The 23,764-nt window shown below is 43.7% G+C and overlaps 1 protein-coding gene across 1 annotated transcript in view; it reads left to right on the top strand.

Moving 5' to 3' along the window:
- gna12a (guanine nucleotide binding protein (G protein) alpha 12a) overlaps positions 1 to 23,764 on the top strand; it is a 106,392-nt gene that overhangs the window by 25,735 nt on the left and 56,893 nt on the right. Inside the window, exon 2 of the mRNA XM_086000283.1 lies at positions 19,787 to 20,002. Within this exon, the coding sequence (XP_085856409.1) occupies positions 19,787 to 20,002 (216 nt within the window). The remainder of the gene's footprint in view (positions 1 to 19,786; positions 20,003 to 23,764) is intronic.

Genomic DNA, 23,764 nt, shown 5'->3' with positions numbered 1-23,764 from the left:
AGCAGCATTTCAGTTGGTAAGGTAAATGAGAGGGACAATTTTAACTTGGTTTGCTGAGCGGGAACAAAGCAATAGCGGTCCTGAAATTGGAGCGCTGCACTTAACACCCTGTTCCCATTCTAATCCGGCCAGCTGCGGTTTTGCCCAGGGCCATTACAAGGGTGGCCCAGGCACCTGTTTGAGTCAGGCAGGAACCTCATTAAATTATGCAAATTGGGGTCCCATTGACATACATGGGACCCCGATTGCAATTTTGAGGTACAAATGGGTTAACGATGTACTGCGCACACTCCGCCCATTTGTACTGGGCAGTGAGTGGCCTAACCAGTGGTCCTCAGTTTGTTTTTGTTGGCTCCAGGAGGAGCAGGAGCTGGAGTGCTCCTTATGGGCCTACGTCGCTGACTGCCGGGAGCTGGCCGATTTTGGCACCTGCAGCTTGCCAGAGGAATGGAAGTGAGGTGCGGGCCTCTAAATGGCTTGGGCCTCCCACTGGCAAGAACGGGACGTCAGTGGATGCACTCCGCCTGCAGTTAAAATCAGCCCCATGATCTCTGGTTCCCTTAGTTTATATACAGTGACCATTTTGTTGGTGACTTGTTTTGAAAGTTACTGAGAATGAATTATGAAATTGACTGCTCAGAGAGTTAAAGCAATGGTAGTATGTGAATAAAAAGCCACAAATTACTACTAGAACTTGCAAAATCTTGTTGCTAGTCACAAAAACGTCTTGGCATTATAATGCCAGTCATGCTACTTACATAAACCAGGTACAATGACTTATTTAAAGCTGCAAATGCTGTGTGATGAGTACTTGTAATAGTTAATGGAATCCTACTGTATAATGAAGCATGAGGGTACTGAACATGACTGTAGTTCACCGATGACTGTCCATGGTGTCTGATGTGTACAGAATTCTTTGTTGTGGCTGCAGCTTGAATCAGTTGGAGCACGAGCAGATTTAGCCAAGGCAAACGGCATCTTGCAAGAAGTTTCAGAAAGTGATCTACTTCACTAAGTACAAGTCCTGTATTCACTGCTACATTTGTGCATTTTTCATAATGGAGGCAGAATTCTTTCCTTCTCCATTTCTGTGTGAACCTTAACAGGGCTATTGGCAGCAAAATGATATAGTTAATCTTGCCTTTGGAAAAACTCAAAGCAGAAACTTTTTACTGAGTGCATTTGCTGGCAGATGGGTGTACAGTATTTAATTTGCAGAACCACTTCAAGAAGTGGCTATGTTACAGGGCGGATTCCACAGCATTAGAACAACAGAAAAATAACTCAAGCTTGCAAATGCACAGGCTCTTAAAATGATGGGCCACAACATTTATTTCTGCTGCTATATTTTCCTCAGTGGCTGGAAAAAGTCCATACAGGCCAACAAGTGCCAAAATCACATTGCTGATCTATACAGGTGAGCTGAAAAGGCGACCGCAGCAACATCTCAAGGTAATTGTGCTGGCTGGTATTGCCGATTGGCCTAGTAGATGTATCAGAAAGTGAATCACTTACATACAAGGTGCAGCTCTTTAGTGTTTCACTGTGGTTTTTGTCAGTTTCTGTAAGCATGGAATTTGTACCTGGGATGGGCAGAGGATGATTTAACACGTAATTTTAACGTACTTCTGTTTCTCTGTACTTGGTTCTCTGATGCAGTCCTTTTTTTTAGATTGCATCTCCTTTTTATTTGGTATGGCTTAATCTAATTGGTGTATGCGGTCTCATCTGTGAAACCCATGCATGTGGTCTAGGCGTAAAGACCTTCCACCTCCAGAGGAGATCAGAGATGGAGCTAACTTGTAAAGATTGTGTATCTCTCTCTTTTTAACCTCACCTTTTTGTTAAGAGTAACAAACAGATGTGAAGTAACTTTTATTTAAAAAAAAATAAAAAAAAATAAGCAATTCAGTAGGTTTAATTCCTAATTCCTCTAACCAGTCCAAAATCATTTTTTTTAGTATTTGCTCGTCTAAGCATACTAATGCAAGTTCACCTTATGGAGTTGTGATGCATTTACAGTACTTTGCAGCATTTTCTGCTGGCAGTAATGTAATGTGCAATAGGATGGTGCTAGTGACTCCAGTGTACAATCAACAATATAGCACCTTTTTAAATGTAGAAAAATGCCCCAATATACTTCACAGAAGCATAATAAGACAAAAAATAAACACTGAGCCAAAGAGGGAGATATTTGATGAGGTGACTAAGTTCAGTTAAATAGGTGTGTTTTTAAGGATGGTCTTAAAGGAGGTAGAGAGGCGGTTTAAGGAGGGAATTCCAGAGCTTGGGGCCTAGGTGACTGATGGCATAGCCGTCAATGGCGAGGTGAAGGGAATGGGGGATACACAAGAGGCCAGGGTTGGAGGAATGTAGAGTTCTCAAAGTTGTAGAGCTGCAGGAGGTTACAGAGATAGGGAGGGGCAAGGCCATGAAAGGAGTTAAACATGAGGATGAGAATTTTAAATTTGAGGGGTTGGGGGAGCGGGAGCCAATATATCAGCATGGGTGATGGTCGCACAGGACTTGGTGCAAGATAGAATGTGGGCAGCAGAGTTTTGGATGAGTCGGTTTATGCAGTGTAAATTGGAGGGCATCGGAATAATTATAAATTGGAGAGCATTGGCATAATTGTAAATTGGAGAGCATTAGAATAATTGAGTTTGGAGGTGACCAAGACATGGATGAAGGATTTAGCAGGTGAGCTTTTTAAAAATTTCATTCTCGGGATGTGGGCATCGCTAGCAAGGCCAGCATTTATTGCCCATTCAGAGTTGCCCTGAGTAGATGGTGGCTCTTCTTGGATTGCTGCAGTAGTTTCTGATACAACTGAGTGGCTTGCCATGGCAGTTTAAGAGTTACCCAACGTTGGTGTGGGGACTGGCGTCACATAGCCCAGACCAGGCAAGGACGGCGGGCTTCCTTCCCTAAAGGATGTTGGTGAAGCAGTTGGGTTTTTTTTTTTTTTTAAGGACAATCCGACAGTGTCATGGTCACTTACTCATACAAGCTTTTTATTTCCAGATTTAAAAAAAACTGAATCCAAATTTTCACTTTATTCTCTGGATTCTTAGTCTAGGTCTCTGGATTACTAGTCCAGTAAAATTACCACTATGCTACAGTACCCGAGTTCAGGCAGGGACAGAGGTGGGCGATACTGCATAAATGGAAGTAGGTGGTCTTTGTGATGAAAAGGATATGGAGTCAGAAGCGGAGTTTGGGATCAACTAGAATGCTAAACTTACAAGCAGTCTGATTCAACCTAAGACAGTGGCCTGGGAGGGGGATGGAATTTGGTGGCGGGTGTACGCAGTTTGTAACTGGGCTGAAGATGATGGCTTCAGTCGTCCCGATTTTTAACTTGATGTTGGACAAGCAGCCACACAGCACAAAGCAACAAAAGAATGTAAGAATTAGGAGCAGGAGTCGGCCATACAGCCCCTTCAAGCCTGCTCCGCCATTCAATAAGATCATGGCTGATCTTCGACCTCAACTCCACATTCCCGCCCGATCCCCATATCCCTTGATTCTCCTAGAGTCCGAAAGTCTCTTCCCTCTCAGCCTTGAATATACTCAACAATTCAGCATCCACAACCCTTTGGGATAGAGAATTCCACAGGTTCACAACACTGAGTGAAGAAATTCCTCCTCACCTCAGTTTTAAATGGCCGACCCCTTATCCTGAGACTATGCTCCCTAGTTCTAGACTCTCCAGCCAGAGGAAACAACCTCTCAGCATCTACCCTGTCAATCCCCCTCAGTATCTTGTATGTTTCAATGAGATCACCTCTCATTCTTCTAAACTCCAGAGAGTATCGGCCCAATCTACTCAATCTTTCCTCATAGGACAACCCTCTCATCCCAGGGATCAATCTAGTGAACCTTCGTTGCACCGTCTCTAAGGCATGTATGTCCTTCAGATAAGGAGACCAAAACTGTGCACAGTACTCCAGGTGTGGTCTCGCCAAGGTCCTGTACAATTGTATTAAGACTTCCTCACTCTTATACTCCAACCCCCTTACAATAAAGGCCAACATGCCATTTGCCTTCCTTATTGCTTGCTGTACCTGCATGCTAGCTTTCTGTGTTTCCTGCACGAGGACACCCAAATCTCTCTGAACACCAACATTTGAAAGTTTCTCACCATTTAAAAAATATTCTGTTTTTCTATTCTTCCTACCAAAGTGAATAACCTCACATTTCCCTACATTATACTCCATCTGCCACCTTACTGCCCACTCACTTAGCCTATCGATATCCCTTTGCAGACTCTGTGTTCTCCTCACAGCTTACTGTCCCACCTAGCTTTGTGTCATCAGCAAACTTGGATAGATTACTCTGTCTCTTCATCTAAGTCATTAATGTAGATTGTAAATAGCTGAGGCCCAAGCACTAATCCTTGCGGCACCTCACTCGTTACAGCCTGCCAACCAGAAAATGACCCGTTCATCCCTACTCTGTTTTCTGTCCATTAACCAATCCTCTATCCATGGTAATATATTACCCCCAACATGAGCCCTTATCTTGTGTAGCAACCTTTTATGTGACACCTTATCGAATGCCTTTTGGAAATCCAAATATACCACATCCACTGATTCCCCTTTATCTACCCTGCTAGTTACATCCTCAAAAAAGCTCTAATAAATTTATTAAACAAGATTTCCCTCATAAAACCATGTTGACTCTGCCGAAACATATTATGATTTTCTAAGTGCCCTGTTACCACTTCCTTGATAATGGATTCCAGCATTTTCCTGATGACTGATGTCAGGCTAACTGGCCGGTAATTCCCTTTTTTCTCTCCCTCCTTTCTTGAATGGCGGGGTTACATTTGCTAAGTTCCAATCCGCTGGAACCGTTCAAAAATCTAGGGAATTTTGCAAGATCAGAACCAATGCTTCCACTATCTCTGCAGCCACCTCTTTTAGAAGCAATGGAAAGGTCGAGAAAGGTGGTAGCAAGGCAGAGCTGGGTGTCATAAGCTTACGTGTGGACCCTGACCGCATGTCTTCGGATGATGTCGCCAAACAGCAGCATGGAGATTAGGAGGTGATAAGGATAGAACATTGGGAGACTCCAGAGATAATGGTGCAGGGGTGGGAAGAGAAACTATTGCTGGAGATGCTCTGGCTTCGTTTGGATAGATAAATGTGGAACATTTGAGTAGAACCGCACCAAGCTGGACAACATAGAAGAGGTGTTGGTGGAGGATGGTGTGGTCAACCATGTTGAAGAATGAGCAGGGATAATGAATCACAGTCACGGAGGATACCACTTCAAAAAATGTCGTGTGCCTGACACTGGCTATTACTAGTTTTTTGTCCCCCCAGGCTGCAAACTCCCCCTACCTGCACTGGTCAGTAGCATAGTTTTTACAATGCTTGCCTCGAAGGGCCTTTTCCTCTAACACTAGGAATGGTCCATAGTCAGCAATGAAAGTCGTGATCACAACTTCAAACAACCGTGCTCACCAGCTTGCCCGAGCATTTTTTTGTGCCTGATTCTGGAACCAACTGTAACACAAGTAGGGTCCATTTCAAATCAATGGTGGCTGAGATGCTTCACTTCTAAATTCTGTATAATGTGCAATATGTCATTGTCATGTTTAACATTTCTCTCTTCCTGTTTTCACACTGTAGCCTGTTTTGTACAGACAAAATGAACATCCTCATGTTTTTCGACCTTCTGATGCTTTCTTTAAACGCAGTAAATGTTGACTGTTGGAGTTTGGGTTTTGAGTTGCTGAACCGGATAGTGTCAGGAGACTGAATTGGCATCAGTCAAAGTACAGTCAATAACCTGGGGTGATTCAGCTTCAGCTGCATGTATGAATCACTTCCTTAAGTTCTGGGTTCAGACACACTTTATATTTTAAAAAAAATGTTGCTTTTTCATCAACATTTGCCACTTAAAATAAACAAAGAAAAGGATGTTTCATTTGAATTTCTGACCTTTTTCTTGTGCTGTTCTAAATTTACTGCCTCTGTCTTTTTCTTCTAAGACTGGGAGGGGAGGAGAAAGAGGAAGATACCTTTCTTAAAGTAAAAAATAAGGCCTGAGAGAATGGAAGTGAATTTCAGGTTTTAACTCTACAATAAGCTGGAGCAGAACAGTCAACTCGGTGGGCATCATCGGTTAAACCATCTGGTGTTCTGAGTTGCTAGTCTTAACCGTGATGCTGAATGATGGCAAAATTGGCATAGGAATTTGTCCCAGACCACTCCTGTACCTCCTAGAGTCCTTTTGAAGGCAGCATTGGAGCTCTTGGGCCTGAATCAGCATCCATCCTTGCCTACAGTGGCTAATAGTCCAGGCAGAAATGGAGAACAACTTCACACTAATAAACAATAACCTGCTCTCCTTTCCTTTTTGTAGTTTAGATTGTGCTGCATGCTGAAGCATATGTGCTCACTGCCTGTGCGTCAATGTGTTAAGAGTGCATTGTCTGAACTTGGCTGAAGTGATTTCTCAACTCTGAATATGCAATCATATCAAAAGCTACTTGCTGATGTGTGGCGATGTAATCTCTGTGTGGAAAAGGAAACAGAACTTCCTGTGATCAGGATTTGGGAACTTTAGGTATTAAACCAAACCTTAATGTGGTTTGATTTTGAAAAAATATTCAAATCTACTCAATTATTCAGTTTTGCGAGCCTACTTTCTCATTACTGTAGGTGATGCTGTGAATTCTGGGGGGGAAATCTTTGCGATAACCATTTTGGTCCTTGTCGCACTGATGACATTAATTTAGCATCTAATGAGAGGCCAAGTAGCAGCGCCCCAGTTTAAAATTTTAAATAATCATACCAATCATAAGTAATTCTTGCTCATCACTGTATCTTTTGTCGAGAAAATCCTTCTTTGACCCACCCTATCTTTGCATCCTTTTGAAGCTGCACATCTCAGCTCGCACCCTTTATTCTTTAGAGCCTGGGCCTTAAATTAATGATTTCAGAAGGCCTAAATCTAGTTATGAATAAATCTAAAACTACAACACAAAGCTGCTCATAAAATTGGCAGACTTATTCGGAGAAGTTGCAGGGATTGCTGATACAAGTGAAAATATCACAGTTCGGGACTGTACTTGTGTTTTGAGGGCATGGTAAGTTGTTGAAACAGGGGAGAGAACTTTACCTTGATCAGACCTGAAAGTTCTTAGTGCTGATATTGGGTATCAGAAGTGGAGTTTTGTTTCCCTTTGCTAATATCCATTGTAATAAAATCAGTTGCAAAAAGCTAACTCCGACATATTGAAATATTTCAGGAAGCAATTTGCCATTGTATAGTGCCTTTTTAACGGTGCAACCTTTGATTTGGGGTTGGAGGTTGCATGAACAGACATGGATTTTGAAATTAATGTAGCAGGGAATGAAGTGCAAGTGGAGGTTGGTGAAGACTGCCTTGATGATGAATGGGACCTAATATGCGATGCGACTGGCAGAGTTCTGGATGAGTTAACAGTTTATGTAGGATGAAGTTCGGAAGAACAGCTGGCAGGGCATTTGAAGAATCAAGTCCGCGGTGACGATATGTGGATAAGGATTTCATCAGTGGTGTGTGTGGGTGAGGTGAAGTCAGGTCGGAGATGGGCGGAAACAGGATGTGGAATATGAGAGTAAGCTTCCAGGGAACATAAAAACTGACTGTAAAAGCTTCTATAGAAATGTGAAGAGAAAAAGATTGGTGAAGTCAAGCGTAGGTCCCTTACAGTCAGAATCAGGGGAATTTATAATGGGGAACAAAGAAATGGCAGACCAATTAAATACATACTTTGGTTCTATCTTCACAAAGGAGGACACAAATAACTTCCCAGAGATGTTGGGGAACATAGGGTCTAATGAGAGGGAGGAATTGAATGAAATCAGCATTTGTAGGGAAATTGACGGGATTGAAGGCCGATAAATCCCCCAGGGCCCGATAATCTACATCCTAGGGTACTTAAGGAAGTGGCCCTAGAAATAGTAGGTGTATTGTTGGTCATCTTCCAAAATTCTATAGACTCTGGAACAGTTCCCATGGATTGGAGGATAGCTAATGTAACCTCACTATTCAAAAAAGGTGGTAGAGAGAAAGCGGGGAATTATAGACCGGTAAGCCTGACATCGGTAGTGGGGAAAATGCTAGAGTCCATTATAAAAGATGTAATAGCAAAGCACTTGGAAAACAGTGACAGGCTCGGACAAAGTCAGCATGGATTTACAAAAGGTCAAGCATGCTTGACTAATCTACTGGAATTTTTTGAGGATGTAACTGGTAGAATAGATAAGGGAGAACCAGTGGATGTGGTGTTTTTGGTCTTTCGGAAGGCTTTCGATAAGGTCCCGCATAAGAGATTGGCGTGCAAAGTTAAAGCACATGGGATTGGGGGTAAGGTACTGACTTGGATAGAGAACTGGCTGGCAGACAGGAAGCCAAGAGTTGGAATAAACGGGCCCTTTTCCGAGTGGCAGGCAGTGGCTAGTGGGGTACCGCAGGGATCGGTGCTAGGACCCCAGCTATTCACAATATATATTAATGATCTAGACGAGGGAACTAGATGTAATATCTCCAAGTTTGCAGACGACACAAAGCTGGGTGGGCGTGTGTGCTGTGAGGAGGATGCAGAGAAACTCCAGTATGATTTGGACAGGTTGGGTGATTGGGCAAATGCAGTATAATGTGGATAAATGCGAGGTTATCCACTTCGGTGGCAAAAACAGGAAGACAGATTATTATCTGAATGGCAATAGATTGGGAAAAGGGGAAGTGCAACGAGACCTGGGTGTCCTTGTGCACCAGTCGCTGAAGGTAAGCATGCAGGTGCAGCAGGCGGTTAAGAAGGCAAATGGTATGTTGGCCTTCATAGCGAGAGGATTAGAGTACAGGAGCAAGGATGTCTTGCTGCCATTGTACAGGGCCTTGGTGAGACCACACCTTGAGTATTGCGTGCAGTTTTGGTCGCCTTACCTGAGGAAGGATGTTCTTGCCATGGAGAGTGTGCAGCGAAGATTCACCAGACTGGTACCTGAGATGGCAGGAATGACGTATGAGGAGAGATTGGGTCGATTAGGCTTATATTCACTAGAGTTTAGAAGAATGAGGGGATCTCATTGAAACTTATAAAATTCTGACAGGACTAGACAGACGAGATGCAGGAAGGATGTTCCCGATGGTGGGGGAGTCCAGAACCAGGGGTCACAGTCTAACGATAAGGGGTAAGCCATTTAGGACAGAGATGAGGAGGAATTTCTTCACCCAGAGTGTGGTGAACTTGTGGAATTCTCTACCACAGAAGGCAGTTGAGGCCAACTTATTTAATATATTCAAGAAGGAGTTAGATATATTTCTTAAGGCTAAGGGGATCAAGGGATATGGGGAGAAGGCAGGGACAGGGTACTGAATTTGGATGATCAGCCATGATCTCATTAAATGGCGGTACAGGCTCGAGGGGCCGAATGGCCTACTCCCCCTATCTTCTATGTTTCTATGAAGCTCAGTCAGGCTTGAGCAGGGCACCAAGGTTGTGCATTAATGAGTTTAACTTGCAGGTAGTCTGTGAGATGAATGGAATCGGGCAAGGGTGTGGAGTTTCTGGCAAGAACCAAACAGAATGCCTATGATTAGCTGGAGGAAGTTATGATCTTTCCTTTTTTTTTAGAGCCTGGAGGAGCAGGGGTGTTGATGCCCTGAAAGCCCCTCTTGGGAATTACCTGCTGTCGTGTATTGATTGCGAGTTTGACACCAGTCAATATGGTAATGTAATGTGGAATTACCCGGGAAAGCTGCAGTCAGCCATTTTACCAATAAAGTAAAGATCACAGTTAGAAGCCTGTCTGCCTGACTGATTTAATTCGACGTATCTACATGCTTGATTGAGCGCATTAAAGCATAGATACAACATTGGCGACGAGGATAACGGACAGGATCTTTTAAAAAAGGTAGTTGCCCAAATTTTAGTTAGGATGGAGAAGACCGGCATTCAAAATTTTGCATGTTTCGCTGAGCCAGCCATGTTGGGTCCAAGATGGACGAGGCGGTTAACGTCTTTTGAGCTTTATGCCGACGGCAAAGGACTCATTATCGACGGTACTTCTACAGCTGCCATGAAGCAGAGGAGAAGAGCTCTACTTCTACACCTAGCAGGACCAGATGTCCAGGCTATCTTTTCGACTCTACCGGACACAGGAGAGCCAGCAGACTACACGGCGGCGGTTAGTGCTTTGAATCACTACTTTGTGCCCCAGGTCAACACAGCATTTGCTAGACAGACTTTTCATAAGTTGTCCCAGAAGGCAGGTGAGACTGTGCAACAATTTGCTACTCGCTTGCGGCAGGCTGCTAAAGACTGTGCTTTTGGGGGGGATGCGGATAATCAAAAGAGATGCTATCCTGAGTAGGTGCACGTCAGCTTATGTGCGGAGGAAATTGCTAGAGGAAGGGCATGGTCTAACGCTCGCCCGCACGTTACAACTGGCCTCACTGTGAAAATGTCGAGGAGCAGATGTCAGCCATGTCATGTACAGAGAAGGCGGAGACAGATACTGTTCGTCGTGTTACACAGAAAAGAGGGTATTATGTGAAAAGCTCGACAGAGAAACCAAAGGGAAATGACGATAGGAAGGAAAGGAAATGTTACAGATATGGACACAGACCACATGGGCAGTGATCCGAAATGCCCAGCACACGGACAAAGGTGTCATAAGTGCAAGGGAAAGGATCATTTCTCCAAAGTATGCCGCACAAAGGGTACAAAGAAACACAGTGTGAACAATGTAGAGGAACAAAATAACTGTGCATTTGCTGTTACTGGAAATAATGTGACAGAGACTTACCTTTTGTGTGGGGGGAGTAAACCTGAGAATGTTAATTGATTCGGGTGCAACTAATAATGTGATAGATGAGAATACATGGGAAGGATTAAAGTCAGAACACATTAAGTGTCAGTCACATGTCCCTAAGACAGAGAGAAAGTTATTCTCTTATGCTTCTAGCCGACCACTGTCAGTTAAAGGTGTATTCACATGTGGGATTACAATAGGTAAGAGAACTGAGCAGGCGGAGTTCATTGTGGTTAAAGGCCACGGAGAGTCGTTGCTAGGAAGGGAGACAGCCATGAAACTGGGAGTTTTAAAAATAGGCGCAGATGTCTCAGCTGTGGTAGATGTAAGACAGCTACTAGAACAGCGGTATCCAAAGGTGTTCCAGGGAGTAGGAAGGCTGAACACAAAACAGATCAGTTTGTATATCGACCCACAAGTGAAGCCTGTGGCTCAGGCATATACCATTCAACTTAAGGGGGGCAGTAGAGGCCAAAATAAAACAATTGAGGGACATGGACATTATCGAACCTGTAACTGGTCCCACCCTATGGGTAAATCCTGTGGTTATTGTACCGAAAGCAGATAAGGATGCAAGGTTATGCCTAGACATGAGACAAGCAAACCAGGCAATAGTGAGGGAACGATATCCAATCCCCACCGTTGATGAGATACTCCAAGGTATGAGCGGCTCGACGGTGTTTAGTAAGCTAGACCTGAAATGGGGTTATCACCAGCTAGAACTGACCCCTGAGTCACGAGAAATCACAACGTTTGCAGTACATAATGGAATATACATGTACAAGAGGCTGATATTCGGTGTATCTTCAGCTAGTGAGCAATATCAGCACGAGATAGCTAATGCCTTAGCTGGAATAGAGGGGTGTTGAAAACATCTCAGACGACATTATCGTGCATGCACATGACCAGGAAACGCACGACAGATGCCTGCACGCTGTCATGACCAGACTAATGGAAAGTGGACCGACACTAAACTCAGAAGTGCCAATTCAACATGGACCGATTGATTTTCATGGGAATCCTGTTGTCTGAAAAGGGCATCTGACCAACAGCAGAGAGCGTGCGAGCGGTGGCAGAAGCTTGGGCACCAGAGAATGCTGCAGAGGTGAGGAGTTTCTTGGGACTTGTTGGGTACAGTCGCAGATTCATCCCGCAGTTTGCAACGTTATCAGAGCCACTGCGACGCCTGACGAGAAAAGACACACCATTTAAATTTGGATCACAACAGAGACAGTCATTCAATGCACTCAAGGAAGAGTTGGCCAGAGCCGGCACTTTAGCATATTTTGATAAGGACGCACCAACCGAGGTGATAGCAGATGCCAGTCCTGTAGGTTTAGGCGCAGTACTAGTTCAGGACCAAGAGGTGCCAATATGCTATGTAAGTCGTAGTTTAACAGACTGAGAGAGGAAATACTCTCAAACAGAGAGGCCTTAGCTCTTGTATGGGCTTGTGAGAGGCTGCATCCATATGTGTGTGGCCGAAAATTTAACTTGGTAACTGACCATAAGCCATTACAGGTGATATACGGCCCACACTCTAAACCCTGTGCCCGTATAGAAAGATAGGTACTTGGATTACAGCCGTATGATTTTAAGGTGATGCACATTCCAGGCACGCAAAACATTGCAGACCCACTGTCACGATTGCTGGGGGAGACAGCAAAACAGGAGAGACATTCTCACGGCTCGGATGAATACGTGAGATTTGTAGCTGTGAGTGCGACACCAAAAGCACTCGCTACTAGAGAGGTGGAGGAAGCCTCCGCTACCGACCCAGAGCTGATTGAGGTGCGGAAGGCAATCACAAACGGACATTTTGAGAACTGTAAAGCTTATGCAGTAATTGCAAACGAGCTGTGCCTAGTGGGGTACCTAGTTCTTCGGGGAACACGCATCGTGCTACCCACAGTGTTACACGCATGAGCCCTGGTGTTAGCACATGAAGGACACTTGGGAATAGTTGGAACAAAGCAACATCTCAGACCCAAGGTTTGGTGGCCTGGCATGAAGAAGGCAGCTGAAAAACACTGACAGCCGTGGCACGCTTTAGATAGTAGCCAGACCCGACCCACCTGAACCGTTGAGACCAACACCATTACCGGAGGGCCCCTGGCAGGATGTAGCTGTAGACTTACTGGGACCCTTGCCATCCAACCACTCCATTCTTGTGGTAGTTGATGTATTCATAGTAGCTACTATGAATACGACATCATGACCTCCACAACAACAGAGAGGGTTATTGATAGTTTAGAGTCAATCTTCAGCCGTCATGGTTTGCCAATCACTTGCAAATCTGATAATGGTCCCCAATTCAGATCTGAATTATTCAAAGAATACTGTGAAAACAACGGGATCAAACACCTGAAAACGACAGCCTGAGCCCATTTTGCTAACGGAGAAGTCGAGCGCCAGAATGCATCGCTGATGAAGAGAATCAGAATTGGAACTAGATTGGAAACGTGAACTTAGAAAATATGTGACTGTACAGGAGCATTGACCATGCCACGACAGGAAAAAGCCCGGCAGAGCTGCTCTTTAAACGGAAAATGAGAGGAAAGCTGCCAGACATCAGAGTCGCGCGCAGACATGGAAGTACGTGACCGGGACGCAGAACAAAAAGGCAAGTCCAAACCGTACGCAGATGAACAGCGGAGAACACAGTACTCAGAGGTGGAAGTTGGCGACACAGTGCTGGTACGGCAGGACAAAGTGGACAAGTTCACCACTCCTTTTAATGCCACACCGCACAAAGTTTTGAGTAAAACAGGAAGTCAAGTAGTAGTGGAATCTCCAGAAGGAGCACGCTACTCGAGAAACACTACGTTTGTGAAGAAATACAGAACCAATGGACCAAAGGAGACACTCCACGAGCAGGAGGAAACACAAGGGACTGAGGACAGTATAATAGACCCTGACACACATACCACTGTGACACAGGCAATATCCACTGACACCAACATGTCAGACATACCCAATACAGCCAGACCTCAAAGGGTTAAAAGAAAACCCCAAAGACTGTCTGATTATGTCACAACATAAACTGTGCGAGAACTGCATGGGTGATGTTAAATGTTTAAACCTGGGAATTATTTCGTTGTGTGGTAAGACACAAGTTTGTAAAAAGTTTATAAATCAAATCAGTTATGCAGTGTTATTGCAAGCAACTGTTTGTAAACTGCAAGTTTGTTTCCAAGGAAAAGGGGGATGTCGTGTATTGATTGCGAGTTTAACACCAGTTAATACGGTAATGTAATGTGCAATGCATTATGGGAATTACCTGGGAAAGCTGCAGTCAGCCATTTTACCAATAAAGTAAAGATCATAGTTCGAAGCCTGTCTGCCTGGTTCTGATTTAATTCGACGTATCTACATGCTTGATTGAGCGCATTAAAGCATAGATACAACACCTGCTTGCCAGTGAACCAACCTTTCCTGCCGGCCAGTGGTCTCTGGCTCCGTGAGCTGCCACTCTGGCCTGCCATCCAGCTGCTGCTTTTTGCAGATTTTGGACGAGCAAGTGACATGCAGTTGAGGCCTGGGAGTTAAAATATTGCGGCCTTGAAATCTGGCCCCCACTCAAACGTCCAGTAGTTTTATTTGGTGCTGGTTTTGGGAGTATTACTGAAGTCTCTCTGCTGATACAAGAATGGCTACATGCAATTGACTGCAGTTGTTTTCCCAGCCGGTTCGAGCAGTAGTAATGCCATGTGAACTTAAGTAATCTATATTGTGTAAAAGAATTGAAACAAAATGGTGGTTCAGAAGGGCTCGTGTCAGTATTGAAATAAGGGCTAGCCTTCACATTGCAACTGGTGCTTTTCTGAGAACTGGATTTTTTTTAGGAGATTAAAAAAAATTGGCTGCGCACAATTAAAGAAATTTGAGCGCAGTCCAAATGTTAGTTCATGAGTACTGCCTGCTGTTTCTTGAGCCAGCTGTAATTGTCCTTGTTTCCGCTGTTTTACGTGGTTAAATCAAGCAAATTTACTAAAATCTGTATGTTTCTGCACATATAATGATGAAATTCAAGTTTTAGGTTTTATGGCACACTTTACCATTTTTGGATTGATCTTTCCAAGCTGAAAAGGAACAGCTGGTCCCAGTTGGAGAAGCTGACATTTTTTGACTTATGTACTTCTACTCGGACTGCTTTGACTCTGACTAACTATGTATTGAGTAGTTTTGTCCTGTGGTATCTTTATAATTCTGGGTTGCTGGGAAGGGGTCTGATTCTGTGTCCCTTTTTAAGCTGCACGTGAAGGTAGGATCTTGCATAATGCTTGCTCACTAAATACATCATTAATAACTTGTAACCGAAGTGCAAGGTTTTTTTAATAACTACCAATTGATGCTCTGTGGCTTTGCACACAGGGAGTCAAGACCAAGTATTTGGATCATGCAGGGTTGGGGGGAGGGCTGTTGATGTATGGGGCTGGATTTTCATTCGGCAGTCGGGAAGGAGGCGGGACTACAACTTTCGGGTTTTAGTCCCGCCTCCATCGAGATGCGGCCAATCCACACGATTTACCCTTGTTGAGCCTGCCCAGCGGGCTCAGCAGGCCAATTAAGGGCCACCCGGCAACAGGTGACGTCACAGACTGAAATTTCATCTGTCAAGACGTGTTGGCAGATGAAATATCTGTTTCACAGCTGTTTGAAGCTGTCAAACACTGACGGTCTTCTAACCTGAGTCCTTCTACACAGACTCAGTTAGAATTCTCGCCGGCGCTGAAGGCTGTCACTTTTGACATCGCAGCCATTCAGCTTTCAGTGCCGGCTGAATGATGGACTCTCAAAACCTAGAGGAAGAAAGGCTGTTAAGGTAAGTACAGGTAATTTAAACTTCTTTACACGCTTTAGACACACCAAACACACTTACCTTTTCACTCATGCACCCATCACTCACCTGAACACCGACATCTTGACCCCTCCAAGTCCTTCAACCCGACGGCCCGCCTGCTCTAACCTGGCGTGGTTTGGAGCCGTCGGGAATCCCACACGACACCCCTCAAAATAGGGATTAGGCTAAAAACTGCCTGTTAACAGACAGTTAATTGGCACTAATCCCTTCCCGCCTCTGGTCGGCGGGTCCCAGTGCGGGGCGGGTACCCGCTTCCTTTGAAACTTATGTGGAGGCGGGTTTTGGGCGGGATGGTGTCGGGACCCCCGAATTCGGGATTTTTGCCCCTCGCATGCCTAAAAGCCCGCCTCACGGCACACTGAAAATTGACCCCATGGTCCCAGAGGGGAAAATGGGGAAGAAGGATGGGCAGGAGAGTGCAGGGAGAAGAGTGGACTGGGGTGCAGGGAGGTGGGGAAGGAAGAATGTGAACAGAAGGACTGGCAAGGGGAGAAGAGGAGGGAATGATTAGTGGTAGGGGAGGAGAGGGAAATAGTTTTCCTGAGCTGGCTAAATTCTTGATTTTTGGGAGAGTAGGGGTGGGGTGAAGAAGAAACCAGGAGCTATTCCCCTGCTCAGTGAGATGGGGGGCCTGCCTCGGACCAATGTCATTCCCTCATCCCTTGTTCAGTGAAATGGGGGGCCTGCCTCGGACCAATGTCGTTCCCTCATCCCTTGTTCAGTGAGATGGGGGGCCTGCCTCGGACCAATGTCGTTCCCTCATCCCCTGCTCAGTGAGATGGGGGGCCTGCCTCGGACCAATGTCGTTCCCTCATCCCCTGCTCAGTGAGATGGGGGGCCTGCCTCGGACCAATGTCGTTCCCTCATCCCCTGCTCGGTGAGATGGGGGCCTGCCTCGGACCAATGTTGTTCCCTCATCCCTTGTTCAGTGAGAAGATTTGAGCTAATACTCCATGGTGCTGAAGAGGCTTGCAAGAGCTGGTGTGCTTGTGTGGGGGGAGAGAGAGGGGGTGCTTGGAGGCTGGTGGAGTTGCACATTTAAGAGGGTGCAAGGGCTGTGGTGTTACTCAATTGGTGGGGAGGGTTTGGATAAAATTCTGATTAGTGGGGGAGGTTTGCAAGGGCAGATGTGATCTGGGGGGAAGGAGGTTGACTTGCTGAAATGTTACTCTGTGGAAGGCTCGTGAGGAACAAGTTGATGCTCACTTAATAGGGGTGAAGGGGATTTGGTCCTGGTCAAAATGCTGCTGGGTGCGGGGATTTAAGGCTGGTTATTACAGAATGTGCTGAGGAGCATAAACACCGGCATGGACCTGTTGGGCCAAATGGTCTGTTTCTGTGCTGTAAAATTCTGTGTAATTCGACAAGTGCTGTTCAGTTTGGAGGGGCTGGGGGGGTGGTAAGCCTGAAGAAAATCTCTCTGGACATCAGGTTAAAAAATCGCAGGCGGTGTGAAGGGAGCAGCCAAGTCTGTGAACTGATGGGCACACTATCTGCTGACTGAGATCAAGACAGTGGATAGGTGTGAGAAGGGAATTGTAGGAACAGTGTGCTGATTGGACAGATGGGGTCATCAGAGATTCTCCAGGTCAACAGAGGGCGAGATCAAGGTGAACCTGAGAAGGCAGCCAAAGACCACCTGGGCATCTAGGGGTGTAGCGAAATGCCAGTGACTCTCTCATCCTGAGAGTGAATTTTTTAAAAACATTAATTTCGAAGCTTAAATTCTTGCCTTACTTACGCAAACATGGCTTTTCAGTCAAACTCCAGCTGTTCTACAGGAACACTTGATAGCCAGAGACTGTAACTAACTAAATGTAGACTCTGCAGTTTATTTTTGGTATTAACTCTGTGTACTCTAGCTGTTGTTTTAGCAAATAACTATGTGACATTAACATTTTAAAAACTATTACTGCCACCTGTAGGTGCAGCAAGTACTGCAACCAAATGTGACGCTTTTAACGTGGATTTTGCCATTGACCGAGCCCAAAATAGGAGTTATCAATTTTTTTTAAATGGGATGTTGACCCACTCACTTTAAAGTATGATAGATATTTAACCAGTGCAAGATATTAAGATAATAAAACGGAGTTCCATTTTTTTAAGCTCTCTTTTCCCTTGTCTTCTACCTCAATTTAATTTTTCTCAAAGCACTGAAAACCAAGAACCCAAGATTGGTACATCCACAAAACCTAGATTTGTTTTTCATTATAATTCCTTTCTTTGCAGCTACACACCCTCTTTCTTCTCCTCTCCCCCCCCCCTGCCTCTCATCCCCTGTATCTAGTGTCTTAAGGTTTTAAAATACCCCTTCTTCCTCGAGAGTTGTGTGTAAAAATTGGTGCCTGTCTGACAATTGATGATCTGGTGAAAGGCACATTGTACAGTGCAGTGGCTTTCCGATGATTGTCTAAACTACTCCAACAGCAATGAGAAGAATGCCCAATTCATTTGTTTCTGGTGATGTTGGGTGAGGGAGCAGTGCTTTCCAAGCTACCAGGTAAACTCCACTCTCTTCAAATGGTGCTGTAAGATCTTTAACATTTAACTGAAATAGTGCATAGGTCTAGATTTTTAATGGCTTATCAAGAAGGGCCGCATCTGTGACAAGGTAGCACTGCATCAGTACTAAGCCTGAGTGTCACCTCAGATTAAGAGCTCTGTCTTGATTTGGAGCTCAAATCCACAATTTATTAACCTGGAATACTACCAACTGAACCAGGTTTACACACTGTCTGGAAAGAAAAACTATGCTCTTTAGTTTCTACGGTAACATTAGCGATCAGTCCTGTTTTCTATAGACAGGCAAATAAACACACAAAAGTACAAATTAGAAGCTTTTGCTCAGTACAGTGTCTGCCCTAGCTGGGTTCTGAGCTTAATTTACTTATTTTGGCACTGACTCATTCAGTACATCTCTTTATCAAAAACAAAGTGCCTCTGTAGTTGAGTCAGTATATGAGCACCGACGCGTGCCAAAATACTGAGCAAACTGTAATGGTGCACTCTCGGTTGCCGAGGTTTCTGGCCGTTGCATAAACCGCCTTTCACCTGAATATGATTACCAAGGACGTAACTGTTGCTTCCTAATAGTAGTCTTGGTTCAATACTGTGTAAAATATTAAATCGATTACTGTATCAGGAGTAACCTTGAGGGTTATCTAATGCATGAAAGGCTACCAGTTAAGTTTAATGTTGGTGAGATTCAGGGTAAAGTTTGGGAGTGTTTTGGGTCCAAATGAACTGGTGCAATGTTGCAGGTCCTGGGCTTTCTGCAATCTGGCAGTTGGAGACTATTTGGACACTGCCTTACTGCTTTTCATGTGTACATGCTCAGCATAGGTTCTATGGAAAACATATCGAGTTAGGCTATACTCCTGCAATATGTAGAGGATGCATATTATTTAAAGAAGGAAAAGCCATACAAGTTACATTATCTCCATTTCATTTTACTTGTGCATTGCAAGCCAGAAAATGAGTAAACCAGGCGGTTTCTATTTTGAGGGGCTGGTGCTTGCTGGAGTCATTTAAGATAGGTGTGTTCCTTATCCAGATGTTAGCGGAATCTCCTGGTCGGAAGTAGCAATTTCAATGTTCTGGAAGTCATTCCAATTGTAATCTTTCTTCAGATGGTGACTGTTTTTAAAACAAACCTTTTAGTTTCATATGTACAAGGGTAAAGATTAATTTAAAAAAAACTAAAGAGCAATCTGTTTAGATGACCACTGATTGCGAAAGATGTGGAATTACACGGTGAGTCTTATTTTCCGGCGAATCTTTGTGGAACTTTTAATTAAGGAAGTAAGATAAATATATCTAGGTAGGTTGGTAGTAACTTCAAGCTAAAAGGCCAGAGCTTGAATTGATTGGCTCTTACTGGTTTTATTGGGGGGGGCGGTGGAAGCGAAGGGGAAGATTTGCCTCCAGTTTTGAGGGGTCGTTGAAGGTGCAGAGTTAATTTCCATGGAAGGGTCTACAGATGACCTCATTCCAGTCAACATCCGAGAACAGTGTGGATGTGAAAATAATGTAACCATCTCAAATCATGGCGCAGAACATAATTGGTTAATAATCACCTTTTTTTTAATCCCCCTGTCCTTTTTAGGGTATGAAGGTCTTGGTGGATGCAAGGAACAAGTTGGGCATTCCCTGGGAAAATACTGAAAATGAGAAGCATGGAATGTTTGTGATGGCATTTGAAAACAAATGCGGAATGCCAGTAGAGCCAGCCACATTTCAATTGTATGTGCCAGCATTGAGAGCGCTCTGGAAAGATTCAGGAATTCAGGAAGCATACAACAGAAGACGAGAGTTTCAGCTGGTAAGTAAGGCAGATCCGAACGTGATGCATAAAATGAAGGGCAAATACATTGATACGTTTGAGGGAGGGACTTGATGCAGCAGATAACTGGCCTCCACGCAAATTGAAAATGCCTGGCATGTAGCCAACCTAAAGTTTTAGATTAAATTACTTCTGGCGTCCTTGGTCAGTAGATAGTTTGGTCTACTTGTCGGTTGGTGAACTTGGTTCTTTCTCTAAACTGTTAACACATTGCTTGTTTTGCCCTCTTATTTAACCATCTGCTGAAGCCATTTCCTACTATGACACCCCAGTGACGTTTTGGCACTGTAGCTACTTTTATATTGGCTTATTGGCATGCTAGTTCCTCTAGCTCCCAATGCATGGGTTTCCCCCAAAGTAGACCATCTGGATTTGCTAAAGTCGGCTACTGAGAAAACCTGGTAAATAATGGCTTTTCATGGCAACTGCTGTTAGCAAATTCTGGGATTTCTGCTGGGGTTGGGATCCAGTGACACTGGATAACACTGAACCAATATAATAGCAGCGGAGGACAACAGAAATATTAAAAAGCATGTTTCAGATCTCTCCTCCATGCTTATTTGGCAGTGCAAAAGACATCATTCTGAATAGTGGGTTATTGTCCATGCACATTTTCTTACAATTTTGAATGCATATGAGTGAGGAGCAGAATGTTCACTTGTTGCCACTGATGTTACTATATGCATCTCACTTGTGAAATTGACTTATATTCTATTGGTCTTCATTTGGTTAGCTGTATTTAAACAATTGCTTGATACTGTAATAGAATCTAGAACTAGAATCTATTCAGTAAAGATTTCTTGTAGCCTTTTTGAATTCAACAAGTGTTGCCAGTATTGAAGGAATAAATAAACTGTAGCACTGCATGGTGCCAAGGTACAAATACTCTGCCTTGGTCTTGTAGAATGTTGGATTCTGAATAAAGTGCCTGAGTTAGATTCCAAGTCTTCACGGATCCTTGCACTAAGCCTTCTCTATTAATACATTTGGAGGGAAGGGAAACTGTCTAGACGAAGTTGCTTCCCACACATAGGACAAGCCACAAGGAGGCATCTTCTAAGTTGAGGCATTGATGGGTTATGGGGATTTCTGCCAGCCGTACTGAACCAAGGAGAAGACTGTTGACTTATAGATCAGCACAGACCAGGGTTCCAACCGAAGACCTTCCTGATCTGGTACTGAGCCACACACAGTGAACTCGTGCTCTAAACTATTGGGGGAGCTGATTTCTAGCCTTCAGGTCACTGCCAACCATTTGTCCTGCATAAAATTATGTAGTTTTCAGTATATAATGAAAAGTAATAGTTTGCTTATTGAGATGCTTAGCAGTGTGGTACATGTGAAATTGGTGAGCCAGTATTTGTGGTATTGTATAATAAGCACTTTTTTAAACTTGCAATGAGCTAGGGCAGCATAGTGGGGAAAAAGCTAAGCATGTAGGAAGGAGAAAAAGCCCTTCAGTCTGTTCATAACCCAATATAGAGTTATATACTGTAGTAGGTTTTAGTACAGTCGTCAGGTGGTTACATTGTCAGGAGTGTTTTGAACAATGCTTTTGCAGTGTTAAATGTAATCATCTTAGAACATCCATGGTACAAGCCTATGTTTCAGTTTGCACTGAATGTATTCTGAACACTCCCCAGTGCTAAGGTTGCTGCATGCTCATTTTGTTCCAATTGCTTCATTGAGTACATTGGTGTTTTTGAAACCTGCTATTTATTTCTCTGGTATTGGACTGAATATCCAATGGAAAAAAACTCCAGAACAATTTACAGTGACTAAGACTGTTCTTTTGTAATACAGGTCTGGTTAGCCTCTAGTGCTGCTTTGTTCTAAAGAAAGTGGAGCTAAATCTGTGATTTAGACAGGTAATTTACTTGTCTTGACCATTTGGAAGCTGAAGTGTTTGTAATTTAGCATTTTAAAATCACCAGTCTCTTAATTTATCTCCTTTTCTCTCCCCGCCCGCCACTGTGTAGCTGCCATGTGCTGTACCTTGAGCTGAAAGAAAAGGCCGCTCCAAACCCATTGTTAAGCTGCTATATAAATAAAACGATTAAATGGATATATTGAGCATTATTACTTGGCTTTGTGCCCTTTGGAAATGCTCCCTATTGTAATGATTTAAGGGATTGGGAAAGCAAATTCCTGTCTAGTAGAGTGTAGGCAAAGTAGGTGTTTTCTGTAGAAATGAGGGTTCAGGATTTGATCACGAGCAGAACTTGTTTATGCAAAGTTTCCTTGAAGCCTAAATTGGTTGGAGAAGCAGAGTTCTTAAACTAGATTTGACCGAGTTTATTGTATCTACTTGGGGATAAGGTGCTTCCCCCATCCGAAAACTGAGAGCGCCATGATTTGCATAGATGATGAGGGTCAACATTGCAACAGCACCATGCTTACTTATTTATTTGAATTTGTTGCTAGAATTTGCTGGTAGTCTTGTGGAATTGTTTGGTGCCAAATCAAAGCATTCATATGGATTTCACTAAGACTTGCTTATAACTTGGTACTGAGCGTATACCGTGAAAACATCCGTTGAACAGTAGAAAATAAATTGTAAGTAAATACTTTAGCTGGTATTGCTGTTTTTAACATTCTCATTGGCATTGCTTTCAAATGAGTTGTGATGGTACTCTACTACCAGTTCCAAGTTCAACTTCAGAATATTCATTGGCCACACCCATCTAAATTGGATCCCAGTCCATCAAAGTCTTAACTTTAAAATTCTTGTCTTTTTCTTCAAGGCCCTCTGTGGCTTTGCCTCTCCCCATCACTGGAACCTCAATCAGCCCTACAAAACATTTGTCCCCCAAACTCTTATCTTCATCTGACTCTAATCTCTCTCTTCGCCAGAACATTGGCGGCTGTTCTTTCCACCACCTGGGTGCCATTCTTGGGAATTCCCTCCCTAAACGTTTCCACCTCCCCTCTTTTTAAGACCATCCATGAAACCCCAATCTTTTGGCCACACCTCCTGATGTCTCCTCTGACTTGGTATCTGTTTTCCTCACTGAGATCCTTGGGATGGTTTTTCTACATTAAAGTTGCTATATAAATGCATATCCTTCCTCTTCCTCAATATCTATCCTTGCTGTTGAGGGGACATGCATACAAGTTACAAAAGTATAGAGCGAGGTTAGACGTCGGGATGTTTTTCTTTTCAGAAGGTCATCAACCTTTGAAACAAGTTGGATTTGCTGCAAATGTTCAAAAGGAAACTGGACAAGTTTCTGGCTGAGGCTGATATTACTGCATGCAAAAGGAAGGTGGGATGTTGGCTGATGTGCCTCATGGTCACTGTGGACTCCTGGAACTTGTTTTGATCACTTTCGGGATCAGAGATGAATGTTGCAGAATTCTTTTTTTCCTGAATTGGCTGATGTTTTATTTAATAAAAAAATAAATTAAAAAAATGGTGTCTCCCAGGAGATGACATGACTGTTGGTGGGTGGGGAGTTTTGGGGGTAATGATCCATTTTTTATATGGAACAGTCTTGATGGACTAGCTGGTCTTTCCTGTCCATCATTTTCATATGTTCTGTTGAATGAGAAAGTAATTTTGATTGTGAAACCAAAACTTGGGCTTAGATCTCAGGAGGCTGTTTTAAGAAAATGACTCTCAGATTTTATCTCCATCTAGATTCTGTCTATCCTTGGGCTTCCTCCACATCCATCTGTTTTTTTTAGTTCAACCTCCATGTACAATTAGGATTTGCCATTAGCTTAATTTTTTTAATTATT

Source organism: Somniosus microcephalus, chromosome 11 (genome assembly GCF_052327205.1).
Source record: "Somniosus microcephalus isolate GS21.2 chromosome 11, FLI_Smic_1.0, whole genome shotgun sequence".
Lineage (NCBI taxonomy): Eukaryota > Metazoa > Chordata > Chondrichthyes > Squaliformes > Somniosidae > Somniosus > Somniosus microcephalus.
The sequence above is the reverse complement of the archived record's forward strand: the minus strand, read 5'-3'. Positions and strand labels throughout refer to the sequence as shown.